The sequence below is a fragment of the Mus caroli genome, chromosome 2 (genome assembly GCF_900094665.2).
Source record: "Mus caroli chromosome 2, CAROLI_EIJ_v1.1, whole genome shotgun sequence".
NCBI lineage: Eukaryota > Metazoa > Chordata > Mammalia > Rodentia > Muridae > Mus > Mus caroli.
The window spans coordinates 25215866-25234181 of NC_034571.1; the positions used below are offsets into that span (position 1 = coordinate 25215866).

General features: G+C 47.8%; 1 protein-coding gene across 3 annotated transcripts in view; it reads left to right on the forward strand.

Annotated features, from left to right (window-relative positions):
• Window positions 1-833: 833 nt before the first annotated feature.
• The window catches only part of Med27 (mediator complex subunit 27), a 174659-nt gene continuing 157176 nt past the window's right edge, over window positions 834-18316 (forward strand). For 2 of the 3 annotated variants that reach the window (XM_021149801.1, XM_021149807.1), the window contains exons 1-2: window positions 834-1065; window positions 3912-4056. In XM_021149801.1, the coding sequence (XP_021005460.1) occupies window positions 863-1065; window positions 3912-4056 (348 nt within the window). In that variant the 5' untranslated portion in view covers window positions 834-862. Of the gene's footprint in view, window positions 1070-3911; window positions 4057-18316 lie in introns of all 3 variants that reach the window. The other variant, XM_029473615.1, reaches the window with a different exon arrangement.

Here is an 18316-nt window from a genome sequence, read left to right on the forward strand (position 1 = left end):
AGATCCCCTAAGCTGCAAGGTCTATTTTCCCTGTTCTGATCTCCCATTAACTTGAAAGGTATATTGTCCATTTTGATCTCACAGTATATATCAATTTGTATGATAACCACATTTTGCTTATTTGCTTATATGTTGGTAGATATCTGGCTCCTTTCACACTTGACTATAGTGAATGAGGTTGCTGTGGATATGGAAGTACAAACATCTCATTTAGACACTGCTTTCAGTTCTTTTGGACATATACCATTATTTCTATTATTATTAGTATTATTAATTTACTTTTTGGACACAGGTTTTAATGTAGCCCAAATGTTTTCTATTTCCTTTTAAGTTTCATAAAGCAAAACGCTTTGAGACTATATAGAATACCTTGCTGTTTCGAAAAAATCATCAATTGATTCATACCTTAATCAATTATTTAGGCTGCCAAGTGGCAGTTTTCTTGTATCACTCTGCCTTCATTTATGCGTTGGCATTTTACTACAGGTAAGAGAGTTCTTCCCCTTTATTTATGAATATGGACTCATTCATGTACTCTGGGGACATTTTATTGTTCTGAGAAATTCCTATGTGACTGTTCAAATTTTGGGGATACGCGGTGGGCTTCTGTATTTCTTTGTCATTCACTATTAAGCAAAAGGAGAGGACAAAATGACTTCCCTAGATGGAGATCACACCTTGGGGTCAACTCTCTCATTCAGTCAGACTGGCGCTTTTTTTCCAAGAAGTTCGGTAGAGTTTCCTGGATGGGAGCCACGTCGCAAACTACACATCCCAAAACCCTCCTAGGACAACGTCATCACGAAGCGCCGCGCGCCGCTCAGGCTGTGGACTCTGGAAAGCCGGCTGTGACGGCTGCAACATGGCGGACGTGCTGAGCGTTGGTGTGAACCTGGAGGCCTTTTCGCAGGCTATTAGTGCCATCCAGGCGCTACGCTCTAGCGTGAGTAGGGTCTTCGATTGCCTTAAGGATGGCATGCGCAACAAAGAGACGCTGGAGGGCCGCGAGAAGGCCTTCATCGCGAACTTCCAGGACAACTTGCATTCCGTCAACCGGGACCTCAAGTAGGTACTGGCTGAAGGGATCGGGGTTGAGGACCCTCCTGGCACCTGTCCCGCCCGGATCCCGCGCCAGTCTGCCCAGTCACGGGCCTCTCCCCTTTATCCGTAGTCCGCTGTCACTTTCGCTCATCTCAGGGTCCCTGTCAGCCTCTCAGGGACTCCTTGTCTCCCGTCCCGTTACCTAGTATTCATTCTGTTGGCCATTTCGTCCTGGCTGTCATCTGTGGTCCTCGATTCCCGCTGTAGTGGTCGTATTCTGATGAGGAAACCTCTTCTCAGGAGCTTTCACTTCGTCGATCTTACCAGACCTTTCCCTTGGGCTCCAACACATCGGGCCAGCCTCCCCATCAACACTGTCCCAGGCCCAATTACGTACCTCTCGATCCGATGAGCTCCAGTTCCCATCCTCAGAGCCTAGAATTCATCAGTTCCACCTCACCTCATTCTCAGACTACCTCCGTTACCTTTTGCCTCTTTCCATTTCCCCTCCGAAGCCACCTGCTCCTCACTGCCAGTCACCATCATTCCTTTTGTTTAGCCCTTTTCTCGGGAGATACAGTCTTACATCTATTAGGATGTTTAAGAGGAAGGATTTATTTAGGTTCAGTTTCAGAGGACTCAGTCCACTACAACGGGAAAGGAATGTTTGAGCAGGTTAACCCCTGATAATTGGGGATTACATATTTCCCTCACAAGACTCCTTTTACATCATTAGTGTATTAAGACTTTGCTGAGAGGACATTACTCAGATGCCATGCATAGAAGGCACTTTGGATTTTAGGACAGGGATTCTCAGGGTAACAGTCTTGGTTGTCCTGGAACTCAATTTGCAGACCAGGCTGGCCTCAAACTCAGAAATCTGCCTGCCTCTGCCTCCTGAGTGCTGGGATTAAAGGTGTGCGCAACCACACACAGCTTAGTAGACACTACTTCTTTGCCTGAATTTGTGTTTTCTTCCTGTCTTAGAAGTTAGAATGAAAGGACTTGAGGGCGCCCCCCGCCCCGTGTTCCACCACCCCCCCCCCACAGGGTTTCTCTGTATAGCCCTGGCTGTCCTGGAACTCACTCTGTAGACCAGGCTGGCCTCGAACTCAGAAATCTGCCTGCCTCTGCCTCCGGAGTGCTGGGATTAAAGGCGTGCGCCACCACGCCTGGCTTGGACTTGAGCGTTTTACTTCTGCAATTGAGCATTTGGTGATCTGGTCAGGTTGGGTCTCCTCTCTTCCATCTCATGTTCCTCTATAGTGCCTGGTTCCAGCTCAGGGCCTTCCATGTGTCAGGCAGGCAACCCCCCAGGACTCCCTCCACCCCTCAACTAGTCAAGTAGGATGGAGGAGGAAGTAGTGAAGTGTTGTGTGCCTTTCCTCCCCCGTATTCCACTCCCTTAAACTACACACATACCTGTTCTGCCAGCTTGAGTATGGCATGCCCCCCACCCCACTCCATTGACTCCCCCGAGGGGGGCTTTTTTTTTCCCCCTAAGGCAGAGTTTCTTTTTAGATCAGGCTGACTGATCTCAAACTCACAGAGATCCCCCTGCCTCTACTTTCCAGGATTCTACTTTAATCCCTGCTGGTGGGATTAAAGAAGTGTGTCATCTCTGCCCTGCTTTCTAATGGGATGTCACAGCCCTTTGTCACTTTAGAAACTTTAGTAATGTTGATATTTCTTTGACTTATTAAATGTACAGTAGTGCCAAGAAGGTGGCTGAAAATTTGAGGTTGGATGCATCATGGGAGTGGTTCGCAGTGTCCTGCTGGCTGCTGGGAACTGGCTCCCCAGAATGCGTGATTTCACCGTTCGCCCACTTTCCCAAGCGTCTCCCTAGTTTTCTTGCTAGACTGAAGTGAGCTTGTTTGACACAGCCCCCTTGATGGTGTTTATTTTATCTCTTCTTTGTTTTGCTAAGCTTTGCCATCTGTGAAGCACTGTGCACAAATCTGAAATGTGAAATGATAAATAATCATGATTTATTCAGGTACTTGCTGCTTTGCCAAATGGAGTGATCTGCATGTGGGTCCGAACAAATCCTGAATGGGAGGCAGTGTTAGACTCTACTGCAAGGTCCTAAGCATCTTCTGCTGTGGATGAATCAGAGTTGTTACCTCCCAGTTTTTAGGGAACCTACAGCTTCCTTTGCAAAGGAACCTTGTGCCCTTAGGTTTGTTTTGCCTCTGGAATGGCATGAGAGGGCTAACCAGGGCTTCACAGAGAAACAAAATATAGCCGGCTCTTGCCATTCCTGAGGGAAAACAAATTTAAGGGCACAAAGAAGCTCTAAGGTTTTAAATGTTGGGATGTAACAACTCAGATTCACCCACAGCAGGAGATGTTCATTTTGTCTCACTGTGTAGCACTGGAACTCCCTATGTAGACCAGGCTGGCCTCAAATTCACATTGATACACTTGCCTCCTCAGTGCTGGGATTAAAGGTGTGGGCTACCATGACTGGTTTGGACAGGCATGTTTGAGATTAGAACTCCCCAGTTAGGCGTTCTCTTGTTTGTCCCTAGGTTTTTGTTTTGTTTTGTTCTGTTTTACCTTTGCAAAACTCTTCTTGAAAGATGTCCGAACCGGGCGTGGCGGTGCACGCCTTTAATCCCAGCACTCGGGAGGCAGAGGCAGGCGGATTTCTGAGTTTGAGGCCAGCCTGGTCTACAGAGTGAGTTCCAGGACAGCCAGGGCTACACAGAGAAACCCTGTCTCAAAAAACCAAAAAAAAAAAAAAAAAAAAAAAAAAAAAAAAAAAAAAAAGAAAGAAAGAAAGAAAGAAAGATAGATGTGTGATGGTCTTGTCTTGAGGGAGTGAAGTGGACTCGGGTTTATGTAGCTTCTCTCTTTACTTTCAGTGAACTGGAACGTTTGAGCAACCTGGTAGGCAAGCCGTCTGAGAACCACCCTCTTCATAACAGTGGGCTGCTAAGCCTGGATCCTGTGCAGGACAAAACCCCACTCTACAGCCAGCTTCTGCAAGCATACAAATGGTCCAACAAGGTAAGGGGCTGCTGCAGATGGAGCTGACTGAGCAAAACCCAGTGTTTCTCCCAGAACTGCGAAGAGCATGAGAGGAGGTTTTCTTTTGCATCTGAATGGGCCATAGAGTTGGAATTCTAGGCTTTCCTGTAAGTGATAGGGAATCCTAGATCATGTATACTTAGCCTGGAGATTGGGTAGTTCTATAAGAGCGGCTTATAGAACCCTGGATGGTGCATACAATGTGCTACAGTGTGCTGTGGTGTGTGCCGTTTCGCCTGAGGAAGGTGCAACTGTTCTAGCTTCTCTTGCTTAGCAGGAGGTCCTGACTCCTACAGTTTACAGACTGGCGATGGAAAGGCTTAGCTGCTCACAGTGTTTATGGTCTTGTGTTGTCCAGCTGGGAGAGTATCTGGAGAGTGCTATGGGTTAGATTGTGCTCCTCTTTCTCCTGACTCCATATGCTACAGAGTGTGGTTGTCTGGTGTTTGATTGTGTGGGCAGGTCCATGGCGTAGCCCTCAGGAAAGTTGGAAAAGGAGAACTGAGCAATAGTGTGAATCACAGGAACCACTGGGCTTACAAACCTGGAAGCAGTGTGTTTACCTGAGTCTTTGTCTGTCTGCTGTGTGTTGTGTGTTTTCCTGCTGACGGGAAGTGGCACGTTTTGGGAACAGGTTTAGAAGCCTTTCTCGGTAGCTGCTGAGACCTGCTCTTGTTTGTGAACTGCTATGCTCCCCCCATCCACCCTTCACCCTCTGCCCTGGTTCTTTCCCTCTCATCTGTCTTGGTGACAGATGAGCCTTGATAGATTTTATGGCATTTTTTTCTGTGAATTTCTGTAGTAGGCTTATTTTAGTATTCTTTGGTTTGAAGCGAGTTGGAGAGTCAGAAAGATGATTGTCCCTGGGGGACTAAAAGAACTTGGACTCTGAATATATTGATTTAACCTTTAAGTCTTTCCCCCCAAACTCTGTGGTGCCAAGTGTAGAAACCTGGAGTTCCCTGGAGTTGGAATTGGTCAATACAGTGCTTAGGGAGCTCCCTGGTTCGAAGCTGAGCTCATGTGCTCGCTGAGTCTGTCATTCAGGTGCTTCTCAGGGCTGGCTTGCTTTGGTTGCTCCGAGACTCTCTGGTGGGAGAAAGCATAGTTCGTCATCTGCAGGTTTGTGCATCCTTAGGCCTCTAGCACTCCCAGTGACTGTGTCAGGCTCTGTGTGATAGGTGTCCTTGGGGAGGGTTAATAGGATCCATGGGTGGAGTCTCAGCTTGGCTCACTGGAGTGATTCTCCTTGGTGTTGGAGACGGCCATTTTCCTAAAAGAAAAGTGTATTAGTCTGTTTCATTACTGTAATGAAAGACCTGAGTTAGACTCACTTTATAACGAAGAGTGGTTTAGTCAGGACTTGCTGTTGGGCAGGTGCCGCATGGACCTGACGCTGGTGAGGACTTTATGGAAGACAGTATCCGAGCAGTGGGTGAACGTGTGGGAGGTGCAGATTTCATTGTCAGACAGGGGTCAGAGAGGCTGGCGTCCACTTGTGAGCACATGTTCCAATTGACCTCAGGACATGTCTTATTAGGTTCTTCCTCTTAACAGATCATCACCATGTTGGGGACAAAGCTTGGAGGGAGCTGACAACCCCCACTTAAACATACCCAACCAGAGCAGAAGGCACCAGGCAGAAACAGTGGCAGGTGTCTGCTGCAGGTGCTGAGGCTGCAGCCCCAGCCTTCTAGGCTGCCCCGTGGAAGCTGGTTTTCCTGGGGGTGTGCCTGGGATCTGAGCGTGAGTGTGCCTGGTGAGTGGTGGAGCCTAGCTGGCCAGCAGATGCATGGCTGGACTCTGTTTTCATTTGACCCCCAGAAAAGCCTGTGTTTGGTTGAGGAGATCCTGTTGCTGTGTCACATGGGTAAGAAGCCTGAGTGGCAAGACGGAGACATAGTGACTGGCCTTACATTGGAGTGATGGCAGTTTATGCTTGAACAGAGCTGCTTTCATAATGTAAGGAAATTGGACTGTTTGCCTATGGAAACAGGAGTCCCTGGCTCTTGCTTTTGTCTCAAGGAGAGGAAGTGTATTAAGGAAAGTAAACCCGTGTGTGGACCTCTTGCCTCAGAGGTGCTACAGGTTAAAACAGTCATGGAAGCTTGTCATGGAAAAACTATATATCCATGTCTCCTGTAGCCAGTGGGGGGGGCTTTGGAGGATGCCCCTGACATGTGGTGATGTGCCATAGCATTCTCCCACTAGTCTCCTGGGTCATCAGAAGGAGAAGCAGCCTCATGGGTTAGAACCAAGCAATTGAAGTCCAGGAAACTGACCTCGTCGTAGCTCCTAGCTGGACTAAGGTTTGAGGTAGTTTTTGGTTTTGTTTTTTTCCCTGAAACTTGATGGCTCAGTTTTGCTTAAATTTTCAACTTTAGAAAAATATTTCTCCCCTTTGGCCACACCTTAGGAATTTTCTTTTCATTTTGTTCATACTTTCTTTTTTTAAGAAGCCATTCAGTCTGCATGCATCTCCATGGTTTATGAAAAGGTAGGGAAGACAAATACATGGTATGTGGGTCTTCAAACGTTTGTTCTTCTTTGGGTAGACATTACTAATCAACTGTTGCATTCTCCCCTGCTAAGGTTCTTTGTGGATTGGCTCTGAATTGTACAGATGGTCTATGTTTGGGCACCTACTGCTGGGCACTTCAGGGGAGGGCTGAGGGAGCCTTACCTCTGTAACAGGACTTGATGTCTAGTGTGGCTGTTACTTATTTCTTCTGCACCCCACTGAGGGAAAGACAAACTAGAAAGAGAAGAAGATAGCTAGCATGAGGGTGCCTTTTGTACATTTCTTCAATAAACCCAAGAAGTAGCCTTAAGGAAGAAGCCAGTGTTCTCATTTCCAGCTGTTGACATGCAAGAGGCCATGCATTAATTATGTGTTTTTCTTGCTTCTGTAAATGAAAAGAGATTTTAATTTCGAAAACAGTCCATTCATCATTTTATCCAAGGAATTTAAACAGTGTGAGCAGTAACGTGTGAAGGGAGTTGGGTATCTTGCCCATGTCAGCTTTCTGCACTGTTGCTGAGACTGGAAAGGACCCTGGAAAAGGCTTTGACACCACCCATTATGTGGGGACTCTATGTGCAGTTTGCTATAGAAAGGTCTTGTGCATCTTCAATGACTACTTATTTTCTTTGTGGGAGTTTTCTTAAATTTTGTAAAGTCAGTTGGAGTCTTAATTACATGGTAGTTGGCATAATTGTTAGAATAACACATTCAAAGATTAATGTAATGAAATGGTGTCAAATCGCTGTGGGCAGCACTTTGCCCATGCTGATTCGGGGAAAGAGCTGAGTGTTTTACTTGGACGCACCTATAGATAATTGTTCCGCAGACGGGTGACAAGCTCTCTTGATTTGGGCAGGAAATAATTGGCACCACCGCTGTCTCTGCTGTAAAGTAGTCAGAACAGCCTTATGTCACTTGATGTGCTTAGACGTGAGGGAGACCAAGCTTATCCTGAAGGTCACTTTCTGAGGAGTCCAACCTGTCACCAACCAGGCTTTGGATTTTAGACATTGATGCTATTCATTCTTGTGACAGAAGGCTGCTTTGTGTAAAGTCCTCCATGGTCCCAGTGGGGTTTGATCCCAGGAGCTCATGTGCTGAAGTTAGGAGCTCCGCAGATGCTGCAGTCCCTCATGTAAAACAATGCTGTATTTGCATATATCTAAATGTATTGCCTTCTCCTCTTTTTTCCTGTGCTTTTGTAGATGGGTTCTTGCTGTGCTGTCCAGGCATCCCTTAAGTGATCCTTCTCCCTCTGCCTCCTCAGAGGCTGGGATGTAAGCATATGCCACATGCCCACCTTCTCCCCGAGTGTCACATGATTGCTGGGTCATGTGATACTGGGCACACTGAGTTTGCTATGGGATGGCTGTTGCACGGTACTTTGCAGGAGATAATGACAGGGAAAGTCTGTAGACAGTCAGTCTAAGAGCAGTATTTTCTACTAGGAGTTAGTTGAATTGGCAGACTCACAGATAAGAACTAGGGGAGAGCTCACAGTATCTGTCTAGAAGAGCCAACCATGACTTTGCCTTTCCTTGGCGATACTGAGAGTAACAAAGATTGCAACTACTTGAGTTGGGAGAGGCTGACAGAGCAAGACACTGCTCCTCCCTCCTCCTCCTCCTCCTCCCTTTCCTACTTTTCTAACATCTTTACGTTTTTGTTTTTGTTTCTTGCTGTAATAGCCAAAAGTCCTTGAACTTGAAACCCTGACATCAAGGCAGCCTGCTGGGGCTCCACTACCCTGAGGTTGGACCTGTGCAGTCCTGGATGCTTGTTTTCCAGTCAGGCTACCTGGGTTCTGATCTAGTCCTCCACTCACCCAGTGCCTTGTCTAAGCTAAAAATGTCTTCCTGAGTGGGGGTGTCCTGACAGACAAGACACCCCCAAGAGGCAAGAACTAAGTTTCTGTCCTAGTGTCGGTGAGGTAGAGATAATGTCAGTAGAATGCCTTCCTTGGCTGTTGGTGCTGGGTGTAGCTTAGTAGTAGATCATCTGTTTTGGCATGTGAGGGGCCCTGGCTTTCATCTTCTGCTGGCAAAATAAAAATAAAAACTGTCCACAGCTAACTCACACATAGTAAGTGTTGAGTGAATGGTGGCGGTTGTGTTGAGCATATAGTAGTGTGCACATGTACGCGCATCTGTGGCGTGCAGCGGCACTACTGTGCGCTTACGTGTGTAAGCTCCAGGCTGTGAGCATCTTGGCTCGCGCCATATCCCATTCCCCGAGAGCGTGAGACTAACCTTCCTGTTTTTAGCTCCTTAGCAAAGTTGGACGTGTTTCAGAGATGACTAGGAGTTCTGAGTAATAAGTAGGGCTGGTGGTACCACATTCACAAACAGCTTTGAGGAGAGACACCCAGGGCGCTCTACCTCCCTGCCATTGCTTCCTCTCTGACAGACAGCAGGCCTCCCACCATTGACATCGGTATTGACTCTCAAGTTCCTTGAAGTATCTGAGCAAGGATAGCAACCCTTCCTTCACAAGAGTGCAGGTTAGTCTGCGGGTTAGTTCTTTCCTTGTAAGACCTGGGGTGTGGAGTGAGGGGTTGGGAGTTTGGCAAAGGGTTGGGAATTGTGAGGCATGCCTGCAGGGAGAGAGCCTCCTTAGAAGAAGCCACAGGGAGGAGGAGAAGGCTGCAGAGTTCAAGTATGCTGAGTGACTATAGAGGCTTCGTCTTGCCTGGAGATGCAGTAAGATGTCTGTCACAGGGTTTAGAATTGTGACTGCTCCCATGCTCCTCAGCTGCAGGAATGCTAAGGGTCCACCTGTTTGAACACAAAGGCTGATTTGGAAAGAAGATTTGGATTATGTCCATTTTGTCACTGTCATTTATGACCAGTTGAGTTGTGTGCCCTCCTAGGCAGCTAATAGTTCAGAGTTGTCACCAGGGTAAGACTAACTCATCTGTGGTGACTAGGTGGTGAGCTGTCTCATGGCTCTGATGGCCTTCCCTTGGCTGCCTGAAAGGTTGGGTGGGATGTGCTCTGAAGGTCTGCTCTGCCTGGGCTGGAGAGGCTCAGGGGCATCCATGAAAGCCATGGGTAGGGAGGAAAGGGCCCCTGAGGGCTGGAGAGGATCTCTCCTGTTCGTCACTTGTCCTGGAAGCTTCTGAAGCACTTGGAACTGAGTCCACGCTCCAAGTGTCTGACTGTGACAGCCCTTGAGGGCTCCTGGAAAGTGACCTCAGGAAGCTTCTGCAGTGGTGGCCCTTGCAGTGCGACTGTGTGAACGCTAATGAGTTGGGTGATTCCCCACACTGGCCCCAGGCCAGTCCAAGGTTATTGCTCTGATTAGCTGCAGTGTGAGAAAACAGTTACCTTATTGTTGTTGGAATCTTGTTTGTGACTCCCTGTGGTTTCTGTGACTCAGAGGGCTGGCCTACCGATGGGCAGCTGCAGCTTTGTAACAGGCCTGTGGCTTTCTTCCTTTTCTTCCTCCCCACCTCACAAGTTTGTTTTTTGCAGTGCTGGGGATGGAACCTGGGGCCTTAATGCATGCTGCTCCAGCAATCTGCCCTGCCCTGCACCCCCAGCTCTGCTAGCCTTTCCTGACGGGGCCTCTTCACTCCATCCTGTCCACCCTCGCTCAGGCTTCTGCTGCTTAGCTCAGTTTCTCACAGGATTCTCCTATCTAGTGAACTTGTATCTTCAAACTTCAAGGCATGTTATCTGCCATTCTCCTGCCACTGTGCAGTGATGCCAACCGCTGAGTTACCACTCAGAGCACTGTGGCCCCAGTGTGCATGGATCTCACTGTGTTATCCCACCTTAGCTTCTAGGAAGTGGTCCTGGCAGTCTTGTCTGCTGCTATTGCCATGATGGTGACTTGTGGTGTGTGGCACAGGGTGAGTCTGCTGCCATCCGTGGTCTCCAGGTGGGCACACACTGCTTCCCTAATGCCCTCCTTAGTCCTTCCTGTTTCTTCTCCCTCCTGCAGAATATAAAACAAAAGGTTTTATTATGGGAAATTTCAAGAGACATGGAAATAAAAATTACATAACTCTTGTCATAGCTTCAGTTGACAACTTGACCTACCTGGCAAGGAAAAGGGAACTTTAATTGAACATTGCCTCCATCAGATTGGTCTTAGGGCATGACTGTGGAACTTTTTTTTTTTTTTTTTGGTATTAATAATTGATGTAGGAGTACACTGTGGGCAGTAGCATTCCTAGGTAGGTGGGCCTGGGCTGTATGCAAAAGGTAGTTGAAGCTGGACAATGATGGTGCACGCCTTTAATCCTAGTACTTGGGAGGCAGAGGCAGATGGATCTCTTAGTTTAAGGTCACCTTGGTCTACAAACCAGGTTCCAGAATAGTCCTGAATACATAGAGCAACCCTGCCTTTGCCGGCTGACTGTTAGAATTACTAACATGCACCCCCACACCCCAGCAGCACTGGAGTGTTTAAAGCAAGACCAGACACAGTGTCCCGTAGTGTGCACATTCTTCAATATCCAGCTCTGGTTTTGCCCTTGCCTGCCCCTCTTTGGCCAGTTTCATCTTCTAAAATGAATGCAGTCTCCCAAGGACCTTTGCACGTGCTCTTCTATCTCATGCCTCATTTCTTTCTATGGAAAAGTCTTAGTCACATAGGCTCCTCTTGCTGTTCCTTGTCTGAAAGCCTGCTGTGAATCCAGTAGGTGCCCCCTTTTGTCCACTGTTGCTTTTATCCCACTCTGTTGGCTTAACCACCTGTTTGACAAGACAAAGCCCAGGTCTGCTTTGGGCAGTTACTGAAGCCCTTAGGGCCTAGTGTGCTGGACTCTCAGTGGACTGATCTCCTAGAGCTGTTCTGATCTCTGTCTGTTTGCTGTGCAGATTTCCAGTGTCTCCACCCCAGGGCAGGGCTCAGTGACATTTCAAGTAGTTATTTCTATTGGCTCCCTCTCTATGTGCAGGAACCAAATTAAACTCAAGGAACCCCCCCCCCTTTAGATTGTATCTTCCCCTCACCTTGACCAGGAATGCAGATTTCCTGTGATCATTAGAGAAGAACTGTGGGACGAGGTGTGGCTGTGGGAGCAAGCACCTTCTACACCTCTTGCATGGCCAGCCACTGCTCTCGGAGCTCCTCCAGGCTTCTCCAGGCTCCTTGAGGCTGGGCTCAGGATTCTGCCAGATTGGGGAGGTGAAGCTGTTTTTGCCTCCTGATCTCTGTGCTGTCCTTTGGCTCTGGGTCTTGCACTTGACCTTTCTCCCAGTGTGGGCATTCCCTTGCTGCAGTTACTCATTTGTTTGGGAGGCATAGCTCACTGCAGTGCCCAGGGCTTGGGGAGGCTTGTTGCTGGGTTCAGTTCCTGCCATTGCTGGCCATCACTGGCCATTGCTGGACCGGGCTTCTTCTTGCTGACTTGACACTAAATAGAACTTGTTGATGACTAGCAGGGTTTGGCAAACTGGAAGCTGAAGCCATGACTGTGCTGAGCTGCCCACCAGCCCTCTGCCTGGGGTGCCTGTGGCTTCATGCATATACCCCTCCCTCCTGTCCTATAAAGATCAAGCAGGTATAGTCTCACATGTCATTGTCCTTTAGCCTTCATGTGGCTGCACTGATCACACTGTATCACGGGGTGTCCAGTTGTGACCCTTTCTCCAGGGTTGGATACCTAGCATCTGGTAGATACTTGGTGACTGAGCCTTACCCTGATATGTTTTCAAGAAAACTCAGGGCTATGCTTTTTCAGCTGAGCATGAGACCTCAAGGGCTCAGCTGTCAGGTATAATATCATACTCATCTTACAGGAAGTAACTTGCCTTGTGCTAACCCTCTTCGTGAGGCCAGCGAGGGAAGCTGCCCACTGTTCGGAAGAGCAGAGTTGCTCCTCACTGCTGAGGCCCTTTCCCCTTTAGGTAATGTGACAGCAGTGGTCCAGCTCAGGCCTGGGCGTGGTCGGGGATTGCCTTGACTGTCATGGACAGAACAGCCACAGGCCCCTCCTCACTAGAAAGGCAGCAGTTCTCTATTGCAGTGAGCTGCAGATACATTAAATTGAGGGTCTTAGCAAGTAACCAACCTTCATGCTGGGGATCTCATAAAGGAAGACAGGACTGCCCAGTGCTTCAGCTAACCTCCTGTCATGAAAGGGGGCACTGGTGAACGCTGTGCTAGAGAAGTGCCTGACCCTCCTGTCTTTCTTTGCACCAAGAATCAGAGCATCCTGAGTGGCTCTTTCCCCACGCAGGCCTACCTGAGGTTCTAGGTCAGAGAGTGGTACTGTGTTATTTCACTCAGGAGGCTCTGACAGTTGGCCATCTGACAGTGGTGGCCACCCCCAGCCACCATGAATGGTCTGGGCTCAGCTGTCTCCGTGCCTGTATACTGTTAGAATCTGCTGTGTTCTGAGTGTCTGGGTGAGAAAGTGGCTACACTTGTAAGTTGTTGAGTCATAATCATTTTCTAATGGAGGTCAGAGCGCTCTTTGTTAGGAAATACCCAACCTGCTCAGAGCAGATGAATTGATCCCCACTCTGTAGGCACCTGCTGTGTGGGCACCATGCTAGACATGGTGAGTGAAGGTGATAAATACCCTGTCTGGGGTGCAGCTCGCTAACCTAGCAAGAGTGCAGTGTCCCACTGCTGGGTCCCAACTTCTTCTCACACTTTTGTCTTTAGCCAGGAGCCAGTGCTGTGTACCCCTTCCCTGTATGGTTGCTCCACATCTGCAGGGGAAGCCTTCCAAAGCCCAGTGGAGCTGAGTTCTGCTACCCGAAGGAAGTGTCATACTTTTCTTGTACTTAGAGGTGGCACAACCAGACTAGTGTGGAGTTCTGGTTCCTTGTGAAGTTCATGAATGGGAGAGTTGCTCTTTGTAGTAGATCTGAGAAACTTCAGCTTATTTTCTCTCCCTCTCCCTCTCCCTCTCCCTCTCCCTCTCCCCCTCCCCTCCCTCCTCCTCTCCCTCCCCTCCCCCTCCCTCTCCCTTTCCCTGTCTCCCTCTCCCTCTGTCCCTCTCCCTGTCCCTCTCCCTCCCTCTCTCTCCTTGTTGAGCCAAGAGCGTTTGCCTCTTTACTTGCAGCTTTATAGCTTTTTTTTTTTTTGGATATCTGAATCAGCAGCATCTCTTGTGCTTTGCTCTCTTACTCAATGAGCACAGCAGTCACCCTAGGTAGGTAGCATAAACAGTGAGGACTATCCTCATAAACAGGCTATCCTCAGGAGAGTGGCCACAGTTCTGTATTAGTTATATTTATATTGCACCATGCACCATGACCTAGACAACTTATAAAAGAAAGCATTTAATGGGGCTTGTGACGGCAGAGAGTCAATTGTGACAGAGCAAAGGCATGGAAGCGGGGCCAGCTGCCTGCTTACATCTTGGTCCGTCCATAAGCAGGAAGCAGAGAGGACACAGCGGGAATGGTGGGAGTCTTCTGAAACCTCAGTGCCTGCACCCCTCCTCTAACAAGGCCACCCCTCCAATACTCCCCAAATAGCTCCACCAACGGGGGACCAGGTATTCAAACATAAGAGCTTATGGGGGCCATTCTCACTCACACCACCACCACCACCACAGTTTTACCGAGAATAGCATGTAATGTAAATCTTATGACTTATTTACTTCTAGAATTTTCTACTCAACATTTCCAGACTGCTGCTGATTGTGGATAACTGAGACTATGGAAAGCTGAGCTATAGTTATGGGGATGACTGTATTTTCATTTGAGTCTGTTTGGGTCTCCTTTAGATGCTGGGAGTCCTGAAGGGGAATCTTGCTCATGTGTCCACTAGCCTTTTGTCCCAGTTCAATCCTCTACCCGGGGTCTCCAGTTGCCCGACTGCCCATCTGCTTCTCCATCCAGCGATCCACCCAAGGGAGCTTTGTTGGCCTCACTAGTTGTGTAGTGTGTGTGTGTGTGCATGTGTTGTGTGTTGTTTGTGTTCTTGTATGTGTACATGTGTGCCCCTGTGTGGAGGCCAGAGGGTGTTGTTTCTCAGGCACTGCTCACTTTTTGAGCTTCTCCCACTGGCTGGCAAGTAAGCCCTAGGAATCTTCCCCAGCACTGGGATTACAGTTACCATTTCTGGCTTTTCAAATGTGAATTCTAGGCATGAAGCATAGGTTCTCATGCTTCTAAGCCAAGCACTTTACTGACTGAGGCATCTCCTTGGCCCTGCCTTCCCATTTAAAATTACATTTTATAATTCAGCCTGTTTCCTTGAATTGAATGTATCAATTCAAGCCACCATGTCATCCATAGCTTCTAGGATAAGCTGGACTCATCTGAGCATCCAGAGAAACTGGACTCTCAGACTCTCCAATGAACAGGAAGTAGTTGGGCCACCATTGAAGGATTTTGTGTGCAATTCTAGCTGTGAGCTCTCAGCTGCTGCTCCAGGTGCCTGCCACCATAACTTCATACCACCATTCTGGACCATAACCCTCTGGAAGCCCCAAAGAAACAGGAGTGTGCTTTCCTGTTTAAACCACTGGGATAGTTTCACTGTCTTCTTGCACAGAGTGAGTCTGAAGACACTTCTTTTCCAGGAGGGAATGCACCAAGCACAGGATAGGCACATTGTAGGCACTCAGTAGGTCTCCGTTTTCTTTCCCTCCCTTCCCTCAGTGTTCCCTCAATGACCCTCAGACTCGGGTGGGGCTGTCTTAGTTATTTTTCTTTTTTCGTTCTTTTTTTGGTTTTTCGAGACAGGGTTTCTCTGTGTAGCCCTGGCTGTCCTGGAACTCACTTTGTAGACCAGGCTGGCCTCGAACTCAGAAATCNTGTAGACCAGGCTGGCCTCGAACTCAGAAATCCTCCTGCCTCTGCCTCCCGAGTGCTGGGATTAAAGGCGTGCGCCACCACGCCCGGCCTTAGTTATTTTTCTATTGCTGTGATAAAATACCATGACCAAGACAATTTATAGAAGGAAGGGTTTATTTGGGGCTTCCAGAAGGTTATGGTCCAGGATGGTGGTATGAAGGCAGGCACCTGGAGCAGCAGCTGAGAGCTCACGCTAGAATTGCAGACAGGAAACAGAGAGGGCTAATTCAGAATGGCCTATGTTTTTTGAAACTCTAAAGCCTGCCCCTATGACATACTTCTAGCAAGACCACACCTCCTAATCTTCTAACAGCCTTCAGCTGGATACCAGGTATTAAATGCCTAAGGCTTATAGGTGACATCTCATTTAAACTACCACAGTGGGATAACAAAATTAAAAAAAATAGCAACCTAAAAAGCCAGCAGTGGGTGTGGCGGCCTCCACTCTCAACCCTTTGCTTTTAACAGAGCAGCTGTGTTGGTTCTGCGTGTGTGCACTCAGTCATTGGGACTGTGGTGTTTTCACAGACAGAGCAACCACAGTGTCCTGCTGGCAGCTCACAGGCATCCTTGGCCACAACAGTGTACTTGGGGACCTCTGCCCTTGAAGCTCGAATGTAGTCATTTCCTAGCAGATGTGTCTCTCTCCTGCGGATGGTGCCTTTCCTGTTGTGACCTCCCCCTAGGAGAGAAGCATCTTTGCCAGTTGCTTAACTATTGTAGGCATGGCATGTCTTGCTTTCCAGGAGCAGTGTCACAGCCTTGGGGGCCCCTGGGAAGCAGAAGCTCCTCTGCCCAATCTCCCCTTCACCTTGGTCCTAGGGGAACATTGACAGTGTCTGCAGTTTTCTGTGGCCTCAGTGTGCTTCTCAGAGAGCCTCAGAAGGCACAGGAAGTGTTTGCTGCCAGGAGCAAGGCACTACTGCTTGTTAGCAGTCTCTACCAGCCTCCCTGACTTTCCTGTCTACCCCACACTGCAGCAGAGTGGTCTTTCAGAACATAGGTTTGGTAATATAGCTCTGCTAAGATTGGCTAAGGACTTCTTGTGCACTGACAGTCCTTGGCTGTCTCAGCTGTTCTCCAGCTTGGCGCCTGGTCACCCTGTGGTACTCATAAGCACCCTGATGTCCCATGCTCTGCTTCAGTGGACTCCAATTCCTTTTCTTTCTTCTTTTTTTTTTTTTTTTTTTTTTTTTTTTTTTTTTTTTTTTTTTTTTTTAAAAAAAAAAAAAAAAAAAAAAAAAAAAAAAAAAAGAGTTCCTCTCTTGTGTGTTTGTTTAGAATCATACACTGGGAAAATTCTGACCCCACAGGCTGGGGTGAGATGCCCCTCTGTGAGCTTTTGCTACCTGCTCTCCCCGTGATGATGTCGTTATGACCTGACTCAGTTGAGCTCTAGGTACTGGACCAGGACTGGGGACCGTGCCATCCTGTTTGACCTTGTATTTCTGGTGTCCAGCAAAGCTCATCAGAAGAAAACAAACCAACAAGGACAACTCCTACTGGGAAAGTGGCATTTCATATCCACAGTTTTGAGAGACAGAAACGGGGAACCGTGGTAGGTCCTCATTTGTTGGTGGGTTGGGGGTCTCTGACAGCTGTAGGAGATCTGTCTTTGGTTTATGCATTCCACTCACGGGAGGCTTGCTGAAGGATAATGCATATAAGGTTGTTGTTGTTTTTAAAACTACTTTGGGGATATAAACAGAAGGCAAATTGTCTTGATTATTTTAAGGTAGATAGGAAAAGGACAGGATAAGGGTAAAGTAGAAGTTAAAGAAATACCATGTCTTAGTTAGGGTTTCCATTGCTGTAAAGAGACACCATGACCAGGGTAACTCTTATAAAACAAAACAAAACAAAACAAAAACCATTTAACTGGGGTTGGCTTACAGTTGCAGAGGTTTAGTCCATTATTGTCATGGCAGGAAGCATGGCAGCATGCGGGCAGATATAGTGTTGGAGGAGCCAAGAGTTCTCCATCTTGATCTGAGGGCAGCCAGGAGGAGATTGGAATTCCACACTAGACAGAGCTTGAGCATAGGAGACCTCAAAGCCCACCCCCACAGTGACACACTTCCTCCAACACAGCTAAATCTACTCCAACAAGGTCACACCTCATAATAGTGCTACTCCCTATAGGCTAAGCATTCAAACTCATGAATCTACAGGGCCAAACCTATTCAAACCACCATACACCTCATGAGGATCCCTGAGGCTTGCTGGCCAGCCAGCCTGGTCTGCTCGATGAGTCCCAGGTTAGTGAGAGATCCCATCTTAAAAAAACAAGGTAAGTGCTACCTGAGGAGTGACATATGATATCTAAAGTTGTCTTTTGGCTTCCACAGGTATGTACACACACACACACTGTAACAAAACTTAACTTGCAAACTACTATCAACATACATGTAAAAAACTTACTCCCCAAACAAATCTATAGATGTAGACATGATCCCTGTTCCATCAGTGCACCCCTTCTGGATCTCACTGGGCTGCCTAAGACCCTGCTGTAGGCTCAGGGCAGGAGCAACAGAAGTGTACTGCAGTAAGATGACCTCGACTTATTGGCCCTGGCTTCCTCTCTCTGCTAGAGAAATCATTTCCAAAGTTGAGGCTCATCCTGTGTCTCTCAAGACTTCGCCCAGGCTGCTTTGCGCCCATCTTTTCTTTTTCTTTTAATTCCTCTTAATGCTATGGGAATGGTTTTCTGTCAGAAAGGGTTTGGTATTGTCATTTAGTCGATGAAGATGGCCAAAGTATCAACAGCTGTTAGGAGATGTGACATTTCAGGATAATTTTCTCTGGAAAAAGGAATATTTCAAAATGTTGAAGTTGGAATCTCGAGCAATACATGATTGGCAGAGTGCATGACACTAGGAAGCACTGTATGAAGGCTCTGCAGGAGCAGGAAGCATGTCCTGAAGGTTCCACAGAGGCATGGCCACTG